This window comes from Salmo salar, chromosome 24 (genome assembly GCF_965601325.2).
Source record: "Salmo salar chromosome 24, fSalSal1, whole genome shotgun sequence".
NCBI classification, from domain to species: Eukaryota; Metazoa; Chordata; class Actinopteri; order Salmoniformes; family Salmonidae; genus Salmo; species Salmo salar.
The window spans coordinates 15,600,109-15,619,717 of NC_138314.1; the positions used below are offsets into that span (position 1 = coordinate 15,600,109).

The 19,609-nt window shown below is 43.4% G+C and overlaps 1 protein-coding gene across 1 annotated transcript; it reads right to left on the reverse strand.

The window, feature by feature from the left end:
* Positions 1-971: 971 nt before the first annotated feature.
* Positions 972-16,015, reverse strand: LOC106585060 (uncharacterized). Its single transcript, XM_014170823.3, has 19 exons — positions 15,826-16,015; positions 13,147-13,172; positions 12,983-13,017; positions 12,757-12,797; positions 12,554-12,647; positions 12,270-12,364; positions 12,103-12,166; positions 10,634-10,744; positions 10,308-10,336; positions 10,059-10,095; positions 9,779-9,857; positions 9,479-9,506; positions 9,254-9,284; positions 8,952-9,057; positions 4,497-4,534; positions 3,989-4,032; positions 3,736-3,804; positions 2,847-3,005; positions 972-2,400 (listed from the first exon to the last, which is right to left on the reverse strand). Exons 1-19 carry the CDS (start codon positions 15,832-15,834, stop codon positions 2,284-2,286), a joined length of 1,212 nt encoding a protein of 403 aa, XP_014026298.3. The 5' UTR covers positions 15,835-16,015; the 3' UTR covers positions 972-2,283.
* Between the last annotated feature and the right edge of the window lie 3,594 nt (positions 16,016-19,609).

The following is a 19,609-nucleotide window of genomic DNA, read 5'->3' on the forward strand; positions in this document are numbered from 1 at the left end:
CATATGCGCATATGTGTATGCGACCTATACAATTTGATTTGATTTATGCTATGTATGTGCACATACAGGTAACTTCTAAGATAATAGAAACACTTGAGTAAATGAGTTATAGAAAGTATATTGAAGCAGGTGCTTCCACACAGGTGTGGTTCTTCAGTTAATTAAGCAATTAACATCCCATGCCTAGGGTCATGTATAAAAATGTTGGGCAGGCCATTATTTTGGCTGCCGTGGCTATTTCCTCATAGGATGACAATGCTCCCGTGCAGGACACGAATGGTTTGATGAGCATGAAAACAATGTAAACTATATGCCATGGCCGTCTCAGTCACCAGTTCTCAACCCAATTTAACACCTATGGAAGATTCTGAAGAAACCCCTGAGAGCGTTTTCCACCAACATCAACAATTTCTCGTGGAAGAATGGTGTCACATCCCTCCAATAGAGTTCCAAACACTTGTAGAATTCATGCCAAGGTGCATTGAAGCTGTTCTGGCTTGTGGTGACCCAACGCCTTATCGACGTTTTATGTTGGTGTTTCCTTTATTTTGGCAGTTACCTGTAGTTTAGAACACCTGTCATTCAAGGGTTTTTCTTAATTTTACTATTTTCTACATCGTAGAATAATAGTAAAGACATCAAAGCTATTAAATAACACATATGGAATCATGTAGTAACCAAAAAAGTGTTAAACAAATCAAAATATATTTTATATTTGAGATTCTTTAAGTAGCCACCCTTTGCCTTGATGACAGCTTTGCACACTCTTGGCATTCTCTCAACCAGCTGTATGAGCTAGTCACCTGGAATGCATTTCAATTAACAGGTGTGCCTTCTTAAAAGTTAATTAGTGGAATTAGTGAATCCTTGTATTTACGGAGCTCTAAACTAACAACTTAAACTTTGAGGGAAATAAATGCCATTCACGCTGTGGTGTTGCAAATACAAAAAATGATAAAACACAAACAGGATTTCAAAATATTTCAGACTATATTATTATATAAATAGAAACTTACAGATGGCCCACTTACACAGTATTCAGTCACAACACAGGTGTAGACACACAATTGAATTCCCCATCACTCACTGAAACAAGCACTGCATAAAGAGTCAGAGCAAGAATGAGGTATTGAATATACCTTTTCATAGACTACTCACTACTCTATTCAGGTGCAAGCATTTTAAAATTAATCTATTTTAAAACAAAAATAGGGTAATAAAGTCATACAGATGTAATTACAGCATACTTAAACACACAAACACATACAGTACACAGATATACGGTAATATGTACACTTCTAGCCATTTTCATCACAAAACAAAAATGAGGGTTTGCAATGGATATGTTGTGGTGAGGAACATGACTATTGAAGGTAGTATTTCCAAGTTATGAAATGTATTTAGTTATTAATGGTATCATTTAATGTACTTTATGAATGGGCTGGTGTAGGTGAGATACACATTTCTGTGAGTTATGAAAAAATGTTGTTTATTGTCACATACAGCGAAGTGAAATGTACAGGTGCAGTGAAGTGTGTGTTTTTTTTACAGGGTCAGCAATAGTAGCACGGTGGCCCTGGAGCAAATGAGGTGCCTTGCTCAAGGGCACATTGACCGATTTTTCACCTCATCGACTCAGGTATTCAAATCAGCGACCTTTCAGTTACTGGCCCAACGCTGTAATCGCTAGGCTACCTGCCACCCTATAGTAGTGTAGTGTAGTTTATGGTCAGGCTGGGTGGGTGATATATATTGTGTGGGGGTTATGGATAATGCAGTTTATGGATGGACTGGATGGGTGATATATATTGTATGGGGGTTATGGATAATGCAGTTTATGGTCAGGCTGGGTGGGTGATATATATTGTATGGGGGTTATGGATAATGCAGTTTATGGTCAGGCTGGGTGGGTGATATATATTGTGTGGGGGTTATGGATAATGCAGTTTATGGATGGACTGGATGGGTGATATATATTATATGGGGGTTATGGATAATGCAGTTTATGGTCAGGCTGGGTGGGTGATATATATTGTATGGGGGTTATGGATAATGCAGTTTATGGATGGGCTGGATGGGTGATATATATTGTATGGGGGTTATGGATAATGCAGTTTATGGTCAGGCTGGGTGGGTGATATATATTGTATGGGGGTTATGGATAATGCAGTTTATGGATGGGCTGGGTGGGTGATATATATTGTATGGGGGTTATGGATAATGCAGTTTATGGATGGACTGGATGGGTGATATATATTGTATGGGGGTTATGGATAATGCAGTTTATGGATGGGCTGGATGGGTGAGATACGTGGTGTGCTTGGCCTGACTCTTGCTATCGATCAGCAGCAGTTGGTTATTCTTGTGGTGAGAGATGATCTCCTGGAGACTACTGAAAAACTATGAGAGAGAGATGGAGGGAGGGATGCGGGAGGGAGTAGCGAGGGAAAGAGAGAGAGAGAAAAAGGGAGAGAGAGTTACTACAGTGCTATTGCAGAGGTCACAGGACAGTACTAAGTTGCATTCCTTCGTCTCTTTTCCACACATCCTCCGTTCCTCCCACATCCTCCCTCTATCCCACCTGACCTCTTCATTCTTTTCCCCCCACATTCTCCCTTTGCAAATTCTTTTTGCAAATCCTCCTTTCCTCCTGTGGCCTCTGTCTTTTCCCCTCTCCTTATCCCTCTCTTCTCCTCCCTACACTCTCACATTTTCATTTCCCCCCTCTCGCTCTCTCTGTGTCCCCCATCTCAACACTCTCGTCCTCATCCTCCCATTCTCTTTCACCGATTCATTATTTTACCCCTTGTTTAGCACTCCCCCTATCTTCCCCCCCGCCTCTTCACCTCCTCATTCTTCTTGCCCTCCTTTCCGAGGGCGTAGCCGCGCGTCTCCTCCAGGAAGCGGATGGGGATGTTATAGACCTTCTGTCTGTATAGGACAGCCAGTGTGTAGGGCTGACGGGCGTTCTGGGCTGAACTGCGACGTATCAGGAATGCCCCGTCCTACAAAGGGGGGGGGGGGGGGGGGGGGGGAATAGGCAGCGGGAGGGGAGCGGAGCGAAGGAGGGAGGGAGGAGAGAGTGGATATCAGTATCAAAACCCACAGGGCCTTTGAATGAGCACAGATGAATCAGACTCAGTGATGGTGTGTGTATGTGTTAGCTGTAACCCAAGGCTACACACACACACACACACTCACACACACACACACACAGTCAAATAAAGGGGAGTTACGACCGAGATTACTCACACATCGTTACTTGTCTATTTCAGCATGAAATGAAACAGGTCGGCTGTGTTAGTAAAGACAAAGGGCCAGAGACAGATACACGCATATAATCAGCAGCATTATAACACATAATCACAAAACATCAGCAGCTACTGAGCAACATATAGAGAGGAGGGGAGAGAACCACAGAGGACCAAGTGGACAGGCTAATAGATCAATGAAGTATTGATTCACTGTTGAGGAATACTGGCTAACTAACTATAACTAATCATATTGATTCAGGAATCACATTGGCCAGGTCCTTCAGAGCTGGGGATTCTATACCTCTAAGTCATTTTCAGATTTTTTTGTATGGTACTTCAAGAACTGTGTGTGTGTGTGTGTGTGTGTGTGTGTGTGTGTGTGTGTGTGTGTGTGTGTGTGTGTGTGTGTGTGTGTGTGTGTGTATTTGCATGCATTTCTGTGTGTGTCTGCTCATCTCCAGTGTGTGTGTGTGTATCCCACCTTGTTGATCTGCAGTAAGAGGTCCTCAGCAGTCTTTCTATTGCAGTTTCCGGCGAACCACTCTTTCTCCTGAAACATACCACAGTTCTCTATGACGCCCTCCCCTGCCTGCCACCACAGTTATATCCAAGGATACCCCATACTTCAGGTATATCACCATTTAACTAAGGTTTGCAGCAACATTTGTAGCACTTTAACACTGTATTATGCATGGTTACATGAGAGGTACAGTATGAGACGGAAAGACACATACCTCCTTTCCTGCCTGCATGGTTGTCTTCATACCAGAGGGAGAAACTTTGGCATAGAGAGAAATAATGAGTTGTTGACCAACGTGTAGAGTGCTCTACAGCAGGGTTTCCCAAACGTGGTCCTGCCCCCTCCCTGGGTGCATGGTTTGGGTTTTGCCCTAGCACTCCACAGCTGGGGGCAGGGGGGGCAGGACCGAGTTTAGGAAACCCTGCTCTACAGTCTATTAAAAATAAAGCATGTAGTTACAATCAAGGCCCCAAGTATGCTGGACAGCACTACTGACAGTAGCCACAGTGACCCTAGATGACGGGGTTAAACAAGTTATAATGTTCATATTATGTGGACAGAAAAACAACACAAATGTAAAGAAATTAAGGATGTCCTTCACTCTGATTAGCAAACCACAGTTGGAGCATTTCAGAGTTCCACACATCCTTTATTTCCATTTCTATGGCTTTCTATCCTTCAGCTGAGACCCAAAACTGGTCCTGTTCCCTGCATGCTCTTACCTGCTGCGGTAGTGTCTATAGTGGGCGGGGGAGGGGGGCTGCAACGCAGACAACAGGTCCAATGTTAGCCAACATGCTTACTATAATAGATGAGCAATATAGGCCTGTGGCTACAACAATATTGAATACGTAAGAACAGTAGGCCTTCATACTTCAAAGACTTAGCTATGTTATCACAGATCAAATCAAACTTTATTTGTCATATGCATCAAATACAACAAGTGTAGAACTTACCGTGAAATGCTTACTTACAAGCCCTTAACCAACAGTACAGTTCAAGAAGAGTTAAGAAAATATTAACAAATAAACTGAAGTGAAAAATAATAAAAAGTAATACAATAACAGAACAATAACGAGGCTATATACCGGGGGTACCGGTACCGAGTCAGTGTGCGGGGGTACAGGTTAGTTGAGGTAATTTGTACATTTAGGTAGGGGTGAAGTGACTATGCATAGATAATAAACAGTGAGTAGCAGCAGTGTACAAAACAAATGGGGAGGTTCAATGTAAGTAGTCCGGTGGCCGTTTGATTAATTGTTCAGCGGTCTTATGGCTTGGGAGTAGAAGCTGTTACGGAGCCTTTTGGTCCAAGACTTGGCGCTCCAGTACCGCTTCCCGTGCGGTAGCAGAGAAAACAGTCTATGACTTGGGTGACTGGAGTCTCTGACAATTTTATGGGCTTTCCTCTGACACCGCCTATTATATAGGTCCTGGATGGCAGGAAGCTTGGCCCTAGTGATGTACTGGGCCGTACGCACTACCCTCTGTAGCGTCTTACCGTCAGATGCCGAGCAGTTGTCATACCAGGCGGTGATGCAACCGGTCAGGATGCTCTCGATGGTGCAGTTAAATAACTTTTTGAGGATCTTTTCAGTCTCCTGAGGGGGAAAAGGTTTTGTCGTGACCTTTTCACGACTGTCTTGGTGTGTTTGGACCATGATAGTTCGTTGGTGATGTGGACACCAAAGAACTTGAAACTCTCGACCCGCACCACTACAGCTCCATTGATGTTAATGGGGGCCTGTTCAGCCCGCCTTTTCCTGTAGTCCACAATCAGCTCATTTGTCTTGCTCACATTGAGGGAGAGGTTGTTGGCCTGGCACCACACTGCCAGTTCTCTGACCTCCTTCCTATAGGCTGTCTTATCGTTGTCTGTAATCAGGCCTACCACTGTTGTGTCGTCAGCAAACTTAATGATGGTGTTGGAGTCGTGTTTAGCAAAACAGTTGTGGGTGAACAGGGAGTACAGGAGGGGACTAAGTACACACCCCTGAGGGGCCCCAGTGTTGAGGATCACCGTAGCAGTTGTCTTGTTGCCTACCCTTACCACCTGGGGGCGGCCCGTCAGGAAGTCCAGAATCCAGTTGCAGAGGGAGGTGTTTAGTCCTAGGGTCCTTAGCTTAGTGAAAAGCTTTGTGGGCACTATGGTGTTGAATACTGAGCTGTAGTCAATGAACAGCATTCTCACATAGGTGTTCTTTTTGTCCAGGTGAGAAAGGGCAGTGTGGAGTGCAATTAAGATTGCGGCATTTGTGGATCTGTTGAGGCGGTATGCGAATTGGAGTGGGTCTAGGGTATCCGGGAGGATGTTGTTGATGTGAGCCATGACCAGCCTTTCAAAGCACTTCATGGCTACCGACGTGAGTGCTACGGGGCGGTAATTTTTTTGCCAGGTTACCTTTGCTTCCTTTGGCACATGGAGTATGGTGGTCTGCTTGAAACATGTAAACTCAGCAAAAAAATAAACGTCCTGTCACTGTCAACTGCATTTACTTTCAGCAAACTTAACATGTGTAAATATTTGTATGAACATAACAAGATTCAACAACTGTGAGACAGGTGTGCGCGTGCACGTGAAGAGGCCATTTTACATTTTCAGTCTTTGAACGAAAAAGACGTCTCCCGGTCGGAATATTATCGCTATTTTACGAGAAAAATTGCATAAAAATTGATTTTAAACAGCGTTTGACATGCTTCGAAGTACGGTAATGGAATATTTTGAAATGTTTTGTCATGATACGCGTCCGCGCGTCACCGTTCGGATAGTGTCTTGAACGCACGAACAAAACGCCGCTATTTGGATATAATTATGGATTATTTTGAACCAAAACAACATTTGTGGATGAAGTAGAAGTCCTGGGAGTGCATTCTGACGAAGAACAGCAAAGGTAATCCAATTTATCTTATAGTAATTCTGAGTTTAGTGAACGCCAAACTTGGTGGGTGTCAAATTAGCTAGCCCGTGATGGCGAGCTATCTACTCAGAATATTGCAAAATGTGCTTTTGCCGAAAAGCTATTTTAAAATCTGACACCGCGATTGCATTAAGGAGTTCTGTATCTATAATTCTTTAAATAATTGTTATGTTTTTTGTGAACGTTTATCGTGAGTAATTTAGTAAATTCACCGAAAGTTTTCGGTATGTTTGCTAGTTCTGAACGTCACATGCTAATGTAAAAAGCTGGTTTTTGATATAAATATGAACTTGATTGAACAAAACATGCATGTATTGTATAACATAATGTCCTAGGAGTGTCATCTGATGAAGATCATCAAAGGTTAGTGCTGCATTTAGCTGTGGTTTTGGTTTTTGTGACATTATATGCTAGCTTGAAAAATGGGTGTGTGATTATTTCTGGCTGGGTACTCTCCTGACATAATCTAATGTTTTGCTTTCGTTGTAAAGCCTTTTTGAAATCAGACAATGTGGTTAGATTAATGATAGTCTTGTCTTTAAAATGCTGTAAAATAGTCATATGTTTGAGAAATTGAAGTAATAGCATTTCTAAGGTATTTGAATATCGCGTCACTCGATTCCACTGGCTGTTGACTAGGTGGGACGATTTCGTCCCACATACCCTAGAGGTTAATCCTGTATTGCCTGTTTGATTGTTTGATGGTTCGTCTGAGGGCATAGCGGGACTTCTTATAAGCATCCGGATTAGTGTCCCGCTCCTTGAAAGCGGCAGCTCTAGCCTTTAGCTTGCTGCGGATGTTTCCTGCAATCCATGGCTTCTGGTTGGGATATGTCCGTACGGTCACAGTGGGGACGACGTTGGTGATGCACTTATTGATGAAGCTGATGACTGTGGTGGTATACTTCTCAATGTCATTGGATGAATCCCAGAACATATTCCAGTCTGTGCTAGCAAAACAGTCCTTTAACGTAGCATCCGCGTCATCTGACCACTTCCATATTGAGCAGGTCACTGGTACTTCATGCTTTAGTTTTTGCTTGTAAGCAGGAATCAGGAGGATAGAATTATGGTCAGATTTGCCAAATGGAGGGCGGGGGAGAGCTTTGTATGCATCTCTGTGTGTGGAGTAAAGGTGGTCTAGAGTTTTTTTTTCCTCTGGTTGCACATATGACATGCTGGTAAAATTTTTGTAAAACTGATTTAAGTTTGCCTGCATTAAAGTCCCCAGCTAATTGGAGCGCTGCTTCTGGATGAGCATTTTCTTGTTTGCTTATGGCCTTATAGAGTTGGTTGAGTTGCTGTCTTAATGCCAGCATCGGAATGTGGTGGCAAATAGACAGCTTCGAATAATATAGATGAGAACTCTCTTGGTAGATAGTCTGGTTTACAGCTTATCATAAGGTACTCTACCTCAGGCGAGCAATACCTCGAGACTTCTTTAATATTAAACATCGCGCACCAGCTGTTATTGACAAAAAGACACACACCCTCACCCCTCATCTTACCAGACAAAGCTTCTTCTCTGTTCTGCTGGTGCATGGAAAATCCCGCCAGCTCTATATTATCCGTGTCGTCGTTCAGCCACGACTCGGTGAAACATAAGATATTCCAGTTTTTAATGTCCCGTTGGTAGGATAGTCGTAATCGTAGGTCATCAATTTGATTTTCCAATGATTGCATGTTAGCCAGTAGAACGGATGACAGTGGGAGTTTACTTGCTCGCCTACGGATTCTCAGCCCGACCTCCGCCCCCTTTTCCTTCGTCTTTTCTTCACGCAAATGACAGGGATTTGGGCCTGTTCTCGTTAAAGGAAAAAGCTTCTTCCAGTTCGAGGTGAATAATCGCTGTTCTGATGTCCAGAAGTTATTTTCGGTCATAAGAGACGGTTGCAGCAACATTATGTACAAAATAAGTTAAAAAATAAGTTACAAACAACGCAAAAAAACTAACAAAATAGCACAGTTGGTTAGGAGCATGTAAAACATCAGCCATCCTCTTCCGTGCCATCTTTACACTTCAAACATAAGATCCTCTTTATAGACCACAACGGAATGGAAATCGTTATCAGGCAGTACTAAGTGGTATCTATGTGTTTGACTGTTGCTGCTTGTACAGGACTGAAAGTTCATTAAGCATGAACCTGCTTAACAGGTTTAACACGTATAAAACATGTATGTTCTTGCAGCGTATAGCGTGGTCTCATCCAGTGTGTAGATGCATAGTGCTGTGAGAGTGGCTGTGTTCCCAAGCCTCACCTGGGTTTGGGTTCCTTTAGGGATGCGGGGAGGGGGGGTTTGATGCCTGGGGTGGGTGGGGGCAGCTTGCCAGGGAACGAGGAGCGTTTCACATCAGGCGGAGGAGCTGGGGAGGGTCACAGAAACACAGCAATGGACCAGGTTCTGCATTTTCACTTCATGGTTATGTTCCAAATGGCACTCAGTTCCCTATGTAGGGCTCTGGTCAAAAGTAGTGCATGTAGGGAATAGGCCATTTGGGATGCAGGCTTTATCATCATGATCCATCTATTTTTAGTCAGAGAGAATGAAGTGTCACTTACCTGTCTTTGCCTCACTGACCAGTAGAGAACTCTGAAATGCAGCAAAGTGTGAAACTCATTCAAATGTGGACACAGATAAGGCCTACACTCCTGCACTAAAAAACATGTTCAGTGGAGAATCTCTGAAATAGGCCAATTCTGTGTTAGAAACCGGACAGTGGTGTGATGTGATAAATCATGTGCCCGTGGTGTGTTAAATAATGTGTGAACCATGGAGAAACTCACCGACTTGGCTCTGGGCACTGGAGGTTTTCTACAGAGAAAGACAGACAGACATACATGATGGGATTGAGCTCATATCACATGTCAAACAACAAAACTCAAAAACAATAACATGGCTTCTCTCATGACATAGAATGGCATTGGTTTCAGGGATGGTGTCAAGGCCAGTTTAACCCAGTCAATTCAGGAGGTGAATAAAATTCAGTTATTTCATTTGCATAACTATGAAAAGAATAGAAGTGGTGATATACACCAAGATGTGTTTGTGCATTTTTCATCTCATGTCTTGACAGGTGTACTCACATGGGCATGGGGGGAGGGGAAATTGCTGTCTTGGGTAGGAGGGGCATCCTTATGGGCCCGCGAGGAGCAGGGGGGCAAGCTGGAGAAACAGGAGTATTTATTTTTGACCGTGCCAAGGATTTATTTTTCTCTCAAAATAAGCTAAATGCGATTTTTCTTTAATCATTTGGAATTAATGTCCTGTCTCTTTATCTCATATAAAATATATTCTCTAGTCAAAACCTCAGTATAAATGCGTTGATACTGAGGCTGTATTAGTGGTTCTACAGGAGTAACTGACCTGCTGTGGGCTCCAGATACAGGTCATCACTGTCTGCCTGAAACAGAGACACAACACGCATGTTAATCACCTGTCTCTGGCCGAATTAGAAATTGTCCAGAGACCAGACATCTCAGGGCCCTATGGAACTATGAATATACTGATTGTCCATCAAGAATGTGTTAAAAGGGTACAGCGGATAAAAAGGCTAAGGTTTGGGGGCTGGAGGTAGGGGTGAGGCTCTGTCTGTTAACGATGTGTTGGGCTCACCTGTCCTTCATTAGGATCCAGGTAGACATCTGCAAAAGCATAACAGAGAAAACAGAGGCTGATGCTGTTGCAGTATCACAGATCTCTCTAGTGGTGACTTGATGTAATAGCACACCAATGTCCTATCAGGGTTCCAGGGTATGATTGTTGGTCGAGATCCTGCACAACTACATTGCAGATGCATGCCAGATCTTACAACAACTGGATAGGTATTTAACATATCAGCTATGCACAGTCGATGACTTAGAATGCAACCATTGGTTGATGCAATGCACCGCTTGCTCGTCTAGTCGGGCAGGAACTAGACCTATAACTGTGGCGTTTACCTTCCTCTGCAGGGGGAGGGGTGGGAGCAGGGGCAGGGCGGGAAGGAGGAGGGGCAGACTTCTTAGGAGTAGACCTTTTCCCTGGCTTCTCCTTCCTGTCTACCTCAGGAGCTAGAGAGAGAGAGAGTTAGGGAAGCTTGACCATCTCAAACTTAACTCACTGGTTTGTTTAAGTTAATTCTCCTGTACAATACATGCCTCAAGGATTATATGACCTTTTACACCTTTTCATCAATCAACATTCAATATTCTATCTATAGGGCACAATTCATATCCAGATATAAAATACACAATCATCATATAGGATAAACTCCCACCCATCCAGGACATTTATTTGAAACGGTGCCTGAGGAAGGCCCGCAGCATCATCAAGGACCCCACACACCCCAGCCACGAGCTGTTCACTCCCTTACCGTCGAGCAGACGTTATCGGACCATGAGGTCGGATACCAACAGGCTTTGAGACAGTTTCTATCTACAAACCATCAGACTGCTGAACACTTGAACTGGATTGACCACCTGCTCTGATTCTCCTCACATTAGCACACATGCACTCACTCACTCACACACCCACACAGACATACACACATCCACACACACATTCATGCTACACACACATCACAACTGCTGCTACCAGACTCTTATTATGATTGATAAATACTGCACAAGTTAAACACTTGCAGCTGAATCCCCTTTCCCCAAAACACCTGTATCATACTTATGCTAAAATCTTTATTCTATTCTACTGAGCCATTTCCTTTATGTACGTATTCGTATCTTTTATTATTTCTTATTATTGTTGTATTGTCGAGAGAAAAAACCTGCAAGTATGCATTTCTTTGGACAGTGTATACCATACATACGACTAATAAAACTTGAAACTTGCATGTCCTGGACAAAGAGGATAGAGAGGGGAGGATAGAGAGAGGAGGATACAGAGGGGAGGATAGAGAGAGGAGGATACAGAGGGGAGGATAGAGAGAGGAGGATACAGAGGGGAGGATAGAGAGGGGAGGATAGAGAGAAGAGGATAGAGAGAGGAGGATACAGAGGGGAGGATAGAGAGAGGAGGATACAGAGGGGAGGATAGAGAGAGGAGGATACAGAGGGGAGGATAGAGAGGGGAGGATAGAGAGAGGAGGATACAGAGGGGAGGATAGAGAGAGGAGGATACAGAGGGGAGGATAGAGAGGGGAGGATAGAGAGAAGAGGATAGAGAAAGGAGGATGGAGAGAGAAGAACAGAGAGAAGAGGACAGAGAAAGGAGGATAGAGAGAACCGAACAGAGAGGAGGATAGAGAAAGGAGAATAGAGAAAGGAGAATAGAGAAAGGAGGATAGAGAGAGGAGGATAGAGAGAGGGGAGGATAGAGAGAAGAGGACAGAGAGGAGGATAGAGAGAGGGGAGGAGAGAGAGAGGAGGATAGAGATAGAGAGAGATAGAGGAGAGTATAGAGAAAGGTGTCTCACGTTTCTTGGTGTTGGGGTCGATGTAGAACTCCTCAGGGTCAGGCTGATGGTGAGGCTGCTGTTTCTATAGAGGGGAAAGACAACGTTAAATAACTCGAAAGGTATGCAGACACACAGAGACAGGCTAGTCAGAGGTAGGTATGGGCATTGATACTCTGACAGTTTACCGATGCTTTGCCCATGGGCGCCATCTTGGCTGGCCTTGGGGGCGGAGCTGCCTGCCTTTTGGGAAGAACACGATTGGACCTCTCTGAAGAACTATCTGTGGAACACAAAAACAGCAACAAAGAAAATGGTGTTTTCACATAAAAACACACCTCAAAACAATACATACAAATTATAACTTGAGATCCACGCACCAAACTCCCATTGGCCTCAATGCATACTTTCCATGAAAGTCAGATTTTAGCAAATCCCAAATGAGAATGATAGTTTACAGTGGTGGTGTTACCCAAATAGACGTTCTCCTCCACATGTCTGGGAGGAACCTTCATGGCCGGTCGCTCACAGGGGGGAGCCTCATATGTGTTCCCATCCTCATCGTCCTGTGATACACACACACAAACCAAGATGACTCCACAGGACCTCTCACAACAAAATATCCATTGGTGTGTCAGTCTGGGTCCGTGTGTATGTGTGTGTTTTTCTACTTACAAACTCATCTTCTGGCCAGCCACCATACCCCGCATTGTTCTCTGAAACAAATAAATAGAGACAGAGAGAAAGTAGAGAAGGGGGATGGAGAAAGAGAGGGAGAAATTGGGGAGAAGAGAGGTAGAGCGATGAGGGAGAGAGCAGAAGAAGCACATCACATTATAACCTCCATAAAGAGGAACCCTATAACCACGAGCATAATAATGGGGATTTCCTGAAGGCTCACCTATTCTTTTGGGTGGAGCTGGAGGCCCACTGTGTCTGTAATGAAAATGTAATGAGAAATGTTACTTCCGTGCTGTGTCATGTCAGTGGCTTTATATTTCTGGTCAGAAGGAAGGCATACAAGAATGAAGAACAAAACGTTTATCTACACGGTAGACTACTTACAGGTTCTTTAATTTTCCAAAGAAACTCTGAAAAAGAAAACAGAATTGACTGGGAAGTCTGTAGCACACACACGAACACAATCACGATACAATCTCAACACTAGCGTTTTCATACCGGTTGTGTGACATATAATAAACGGTGCCGTCATACTATATGTCTGGCCCATCCCAGATATTTACATGTAATTAACTCTCCCATCAGACTCGCTATCAGAGCTATTACACAGGCTGTGTCAATGACTGCTTTACGTACCGAAGGTCACTAAGCTAAACAAAAGAGCTTTAATCCAAAGCCAAGACCTCGGGTAAGAATAAATTAGAATAAAGCAACTTTGAAGATGACAAACTATCACAAACTACCACAGGGGAATATTGAGAATTGAAATGTCCAACAATCTAAAATATGTCTTTCTTTTATACTAGCCTTAGTAGGTGAAAGAAACTATTTACACAAATTATTACACAAATGATCTAGTGAAGCCACATCAACGTGTGTATCTGGGAGAAGGAGATAATTGAGGCTGTAATTTGTGGCACACTGTCCCCGTGATGAAACAGATGACAAAAACCAGGAAGTGTACTTGGCTGTGTTTTCACAGCATGGCTGGTCAGAGAGTAGAGGAAGGACTGATGTAAATTATCCCAGAAATAGAGAGGGGGAGGGAAAGGGGAGAATGAGACGGGGAGAGAGAGAAGGCAAGAGAAGGACAGTTTGAGTTGATTCGTCTGGTTAATGTTTAGATATCCTGTGCGTCAACATTGGTAATGAACAAAGCCAGCCCACATGGTCTTTGCTAAAGTCTCTCTTTAGTAAACAAATCTATTTTCTGTTCTACTGTATCCCATTACTTAAACAGTGTCATTATCAATCAATGAATCAGTCAATCTATCAACTAATCATTCAATGCACATTTTATAGACTTCAGGGATTCTCTGGCAAGCTGTAGGTCTGTTTAATTAGTGGAAAAGGAAGATGTCATGAGTCATAACTGATATCTATGCCTCAGGTCGACACTACTTTGAATATAATTTCCCCCATTGTTACAGTCATGGGCGCCGTCTTTCACATATTCGTGTCCTGACACGTCTTAAATCATTAGCATGTTCTGTTCAGTGTTGTTAATCTAACAACTCATGTCTTTCCTACCTTTGAAGTAGTTTGTATATAGACCAATAAAGACCTCAACATGTTGATTACAAAATATATAAAAATACAGCAAATACAGCAAGTAAGCTGAGGATTCCTTACTTTGTTAGCAGCAGCAGAGTTTAAATCTGTCATGCATGTTCATTACACAATTAACAGTATCTGCGTAAAATCTTTCAAATAGCAATCTCTTGTTTTTCACCCAGTCTGAAAATCCCAGTCTAATTTTAGAGACGGGAGCAGGCAGTGTGTTCAATAATGAGCTCGGCTTGACAACATCTATGATATGAAAACGATACATTTATGATTGTGTTCTGAGCTAGCCCTTTAAGCAAGGGAGAGTGATAGTGACCACAGAAAATGACATTGTTATGGACCGTGGGAGACCATAAGCTACCAGTAGGAAAGGGAAATGGCCGTGTGACTATGAATCGTATCTGATGTAAACAGGGACAGAGCACAGTGCAGTTGCACTGGCTAATGCTAAGCTGCTCACAGGTGTGCTGGCTTCTGGTTCTGCCTAGTAAAGTGCAATGGTACAGCCGTACATGTATTGGGTAACTATTTTCTATTTTCTATCTTACAGTGTATTTCACATCATGGCACCTTACTATTGTACAAAACCCTTAGCTATCATGGACTTACTACTAGGCCAGATAGCCTCCCAGTATGTGATCGTAGATACTACGACCTCTTCCAAGAGCTCTGCACCTTTCTGGCACAGATCAGGTGGTTGTGGCTCCCTCTGGCCACATCCCAATATCTCTCCTTCTTCCCAAAGTGTGCACTTATTCATTTACCATCACTGATTTAAAAGAAAATTACTGATATAAGAAATATGGTGGAAACTCTCTAGCCCAATCCCGCCAATCCTATGCTTTTAAATGTGTGTGAAGTAGTGAACGAGTGTACACTTCAGGAGACAGGAGATATTATTGGCACATACCCCTGAAAACACCAATGGATCTCAAGCCCTGCATCAGCTGTTGATTTATTTTCTGTTCTACTGTCACTACACGTATCATTATTTAATAACAAATAAATCAATAATTAACGGCTATCGATGCGCATGGACATGTTGCAGTGAAAACCTTTAATTTAGGGAATGATTTTAATGACTGGAAAACATTCTAATCTTAGGCATTAAGCAGCTCTGTGAGTGTTTATATTGGGAGCTTGTGTAGGCAGAGCAATTGAACGCAATAACTGGGAGCAGGTGACACCATTTACCTGATCAACAATAAAGCCACTGTACGAAAAGTGAAAGTCCACAATGTATAACACTGTAAAACTGTATGACTCATCATTATAACAATCCTCATAGTTCTCCATTCCGTAATGAAGGTAGCCTACTACTGTATTTCTAAGTTGCTGAACAATTGTTGCAATGTTATAGGCAAATTGGGCTATGTGTAATTTCCTTTTATCACCACAAAGTGAGAGGTCTGTACAAAGTTTAAATGTTCTAAAGTGTATATGTTCTATTATTGTCTGATTATTTTCTGAAGGTAACAAATTGAAACTGTACGTTACCATTGTCATAATTTTGGAGTCTCTCTTCTCAACTCATGAGGAAATTCCTTTGTTGCTGGCCTCAGATGCAAATACGCATTAGAGTAAGAGCGGGACAAGGAACACTGAACTATGAACAGTTAGGCTAGCAGCTACAACAGTCCTGATGCGCCTCTCTCTCTCGCTCTCTCTGATAATTTGCATTCCACTCCGTCACTCTGACTGCTAAGTGCCACCTAGTTTACAGCCTAGCCTACTTGTTGCCTGGATGTCGCTAAAAAAACGAAATAAATGTTAAAGTTAAATTTTTCCCCAGCATAATGTTGAATCAGTAAAGTTTTATGGTCCTATATGCAGTATAAGGAAGAGCGCACTTTAACTTCTGAGACCAGGCTAAGTCCAGTGGAGACCCGTCATTCAGGGCAGGTGGGGTAGAGCCCCACCTGTTTTGAACCCCACATTTTTAGCAATTTTTAAAAAAATATATGTTATTTTGGCCTTAATACGTGTCACATATTAGTTTGCAAACAATGTGTCACGGCTGTCTGAAGAATGGGACCAAGGCGCAGCGTGTGTATCGTTCCACATTTTATTATAGCAGTGAAACTATGCAAGACATAAATAAACTAAATAAACAAAAGAACAAACCGTGACGAAGCGGTGCAACATACACTAACTCAAAACAATCTCCCACAAAACCTAGTGGGAAAAAACAACAACTTAAATATGATCCTCAATTAGAGACAACGATGATCAGCTGCTTCTAATTGGAGATCATCCCAAAAAACAACAACATAGAAATACAGAAACTAGAATCCCACATAGAAATACATAAACTAGACAAAACCCCCAACATAGAAAAAAGAAACTAGAACCAACATAGAAATAAATAAACTAGACAAAAACCCCTGTCACGCCCTGACCTACTCTAACATAGAAAATAAAAGCTTTCTATTGTCAGGACGTGACACAATGTAAAGAATATATACTGCTCAAAAAAATAACGGGAACACTTAAACAACACAATGTAACTCCAAGTCAATCACACTTCTGTGAAATCAAATTGTCCACTTAGGAAGCAACACTGATTGACAATAAATTTCACATGCTGTTGTGCAAATGGAATAGACAACAGGTGGAAATTATAGGCAATTAGCAAGACACCCCCAATAAAGGAGTGGTTCTGCAGGTGGGGACCACAGACCACTTCTCAGTTCCTTTGCTTCCTGGCTGATGTTTTGGTCACTTTTGAATGCTGGCGGTGCTTTCACTCTAGTGGTAGCATGAGACGGAGTCTACAACCCACACAAGTGGCTCAGGTAGTGCAGCTCATCCAGGATGGCACATCAATGCGAGCTGTGGCAAGAAGGTTTGCTGTGTCTGTCAGCGTAGTGTCCAGAGCATGGAGGCGCTACCAGGAGACAGGCCAGTACATCAGGAGACGTGGAGGAGGCCATAGGAGGGCAACAACCGAGCAGCAGGACCGCTACCTCCGCCTTTGTGCAAGGAGGAGCACTGCCAGAGCCCTGCAAAATGACCTCCAGCAGGCCACAAATGTGCATGTGTCTGCTCAAACGGTCAGAAACAGACTCCATGAGGGTGGTATGAGGGCCCGACGTCCACAGGTGGAGGTTGTGCTTACAGCCCAACACCGTGCAGGACGTTTGGCATTTGCCAGAGAACACCAAGATTGGCAAATTCGCCACTGGCGCCCTGTGCTCTTCACAGATGTAAGCAGGTTCACACTGAGCACATGTGACAGACGTGACAGAGTCTGGAGACGCCGTGGAGAACGTTCTGCTGCCTGCAACATCCTCCAGCATGACCGGTTTGGCGGTGGGTCAGTCATGGTGTGGGGTGGCATTTCTTTGGGGGGCCGCACAGCCCTCCATGTGCTCGCCAGAGGTAGCCTGACTGCCATTAGGTACCGAGATGAGATCCTCAGACACCTTGTGAGACCATATGCTGGTGCGGTTGGCCCTGGGTTCCTCCTAATGCAAGACAATGCTAGACCTCATGTGGCTGAAGTGTGTCAGCAGTTCCTGCAAGAGGAAGGTATTGATGCTATGGACTGGCCCGCCCGTTCCCCAGACCTGAATCCAATTGAGCACATCTGGGACATCATGTCTCGCTCCATCCACCAACGCCACGTTGCACCACAGACTGTCCAGGAGTTGGCGGATGCTTTAGTCCAGGTGTGGGAGGAGATCCCTCAGGAGACCATCCGCCACCTCATCAGGAGCATGCCCAGGCATTGTAGGGAGGTCATACAGGCACGTGGAGGCCACAAACACTACTGAGCCTCATTTTGACTTGTTTTAAGGACATTACATCAAAGTTGGATCAGCCTGTAGTGTGGTTTTCCACTTTAATTTTGAGTGTGACTCCAAATCCAGACCTCCATGGGTTGATAAATTGGATTTCCATTGATTATTTGTGTGTGATTTTGTTGTCAGCACATTCAACTATGTAAACAAAAAAGTATTTACTAAGATTATTTCATTCATTCAGATCTAGGATGTGTTATTTTAGTGTTCCCTTTATTTTTTTGAGCAGTGTATATATAATTGAGTTAATAAAGCCGTATACAAACACGGTCTCTTTTTTATTTTCTTGCGTAAGACAACTCCAAAATGCAGGTGATTCAGTGGCGGTGGGGCAAGCCAGCAGAAAATATGGAGCGTTGCGCCATCATTTGGTCAACGTTCTTGTCACTCATGGGGACACTACATCACGGCCAAGTCTAAGGGTAGAGCTAGAAAATTCTAGCCACTTGGGTACTGCCATAAAATTATATTAGAAGTGTCCATCCAAGAAGGCTCAAGGTCATTGGCCACAGATAAAATTATGTCAAAACATGTTGTATGTACAGTAGCTTTGATTGGACTGATGTTGACTCATGCCAACATCATACTTTCAAAATCTTAGCTAGCAGTCATCATCATGAATCAAATCAACAATCTACTGGCAAATCCCTTTTAATCCTTGTCATATGAAATCAAATCAAATGTTATTTGTCACATGCGCCGAATACAACAGGTGTAGACCTTACAGTGAAATGCTTACTTACAAGCCCTTAACCAACAATGCAGTTTTAAGACAATACCCCCCCAAAAAAGTAAGAGGTAAGAATAACAAATAATTAAAGAGCATCAGTAAATAACAATAGTGGGGCTATAGACAAGGGGTACAAGTACAGAGTCAATGTGCGGGGGTAACATGTACATGTAGGTAGAGTTATTAAAGATAATAACAGAGAGTAGCAGCAGCGTGGAAGAGGGTGGGACGGGTGGGGCGGGGGGCAATGCAAATAGTCTGGGTAGACATTTGATTAGCTGTTCAGGAGTCTTATGGCTTGGGGGTAGAAGCTGTTTAGAAGCCTCTTGGACCTAGACTTTGAGCTCCGGTACCGCTTGCCATGCGGTAGCAGAGAGAACAGTCTATGACTAGGGTGGCTGGAGTCTTTGACAAATTTTAGGGCCGTCCTCTGACACCTCCTGGTATAGAGGTCCTGGTGATGTGCTGGGCCGTACGCATTACCCTCTGTAGTGCCTTGCGGTCGGGGGCCGAGCAGTTGCCATACCAGGCAGTGATGCAACCCATCAGGATGCTCTCGATGGTGCAGCTGTGACGACTTTTGAGGATCTGAGGACCCATGCCAAATCTTATCAGTCTCCTTAGGGGGAATAGGTTTTGTCATGACTGTCTTGGTGTGCTTGGACCATGTTAGTTTGTTGGTGATGTGGATTTCATGGCAACAGACGTGAGTGCTACGGGTCGGTAGTCATTTAGGCAGGTTACCTTA

Bases quoted from the DNA above. Each gene is read 5' to 3' on its own strand.
- LOC106585060 (XM_014170823.3), bottom strand. The intron at 12,167-12,269 runs GTAAACTGTCAG...TCCCCTCTATAG, and splicing joins CGCCCATGGGCAAAGCATCG to AAACAGCAGCCTCACCATCA. The intron at 2,401-2,846 runs GTGAAGAGGCGG...TCTCTCTCATAG, and splicing joins AGGGCAAGAAGAATGAGGAG to TTTTTCAGTAGTCTCCAGGA.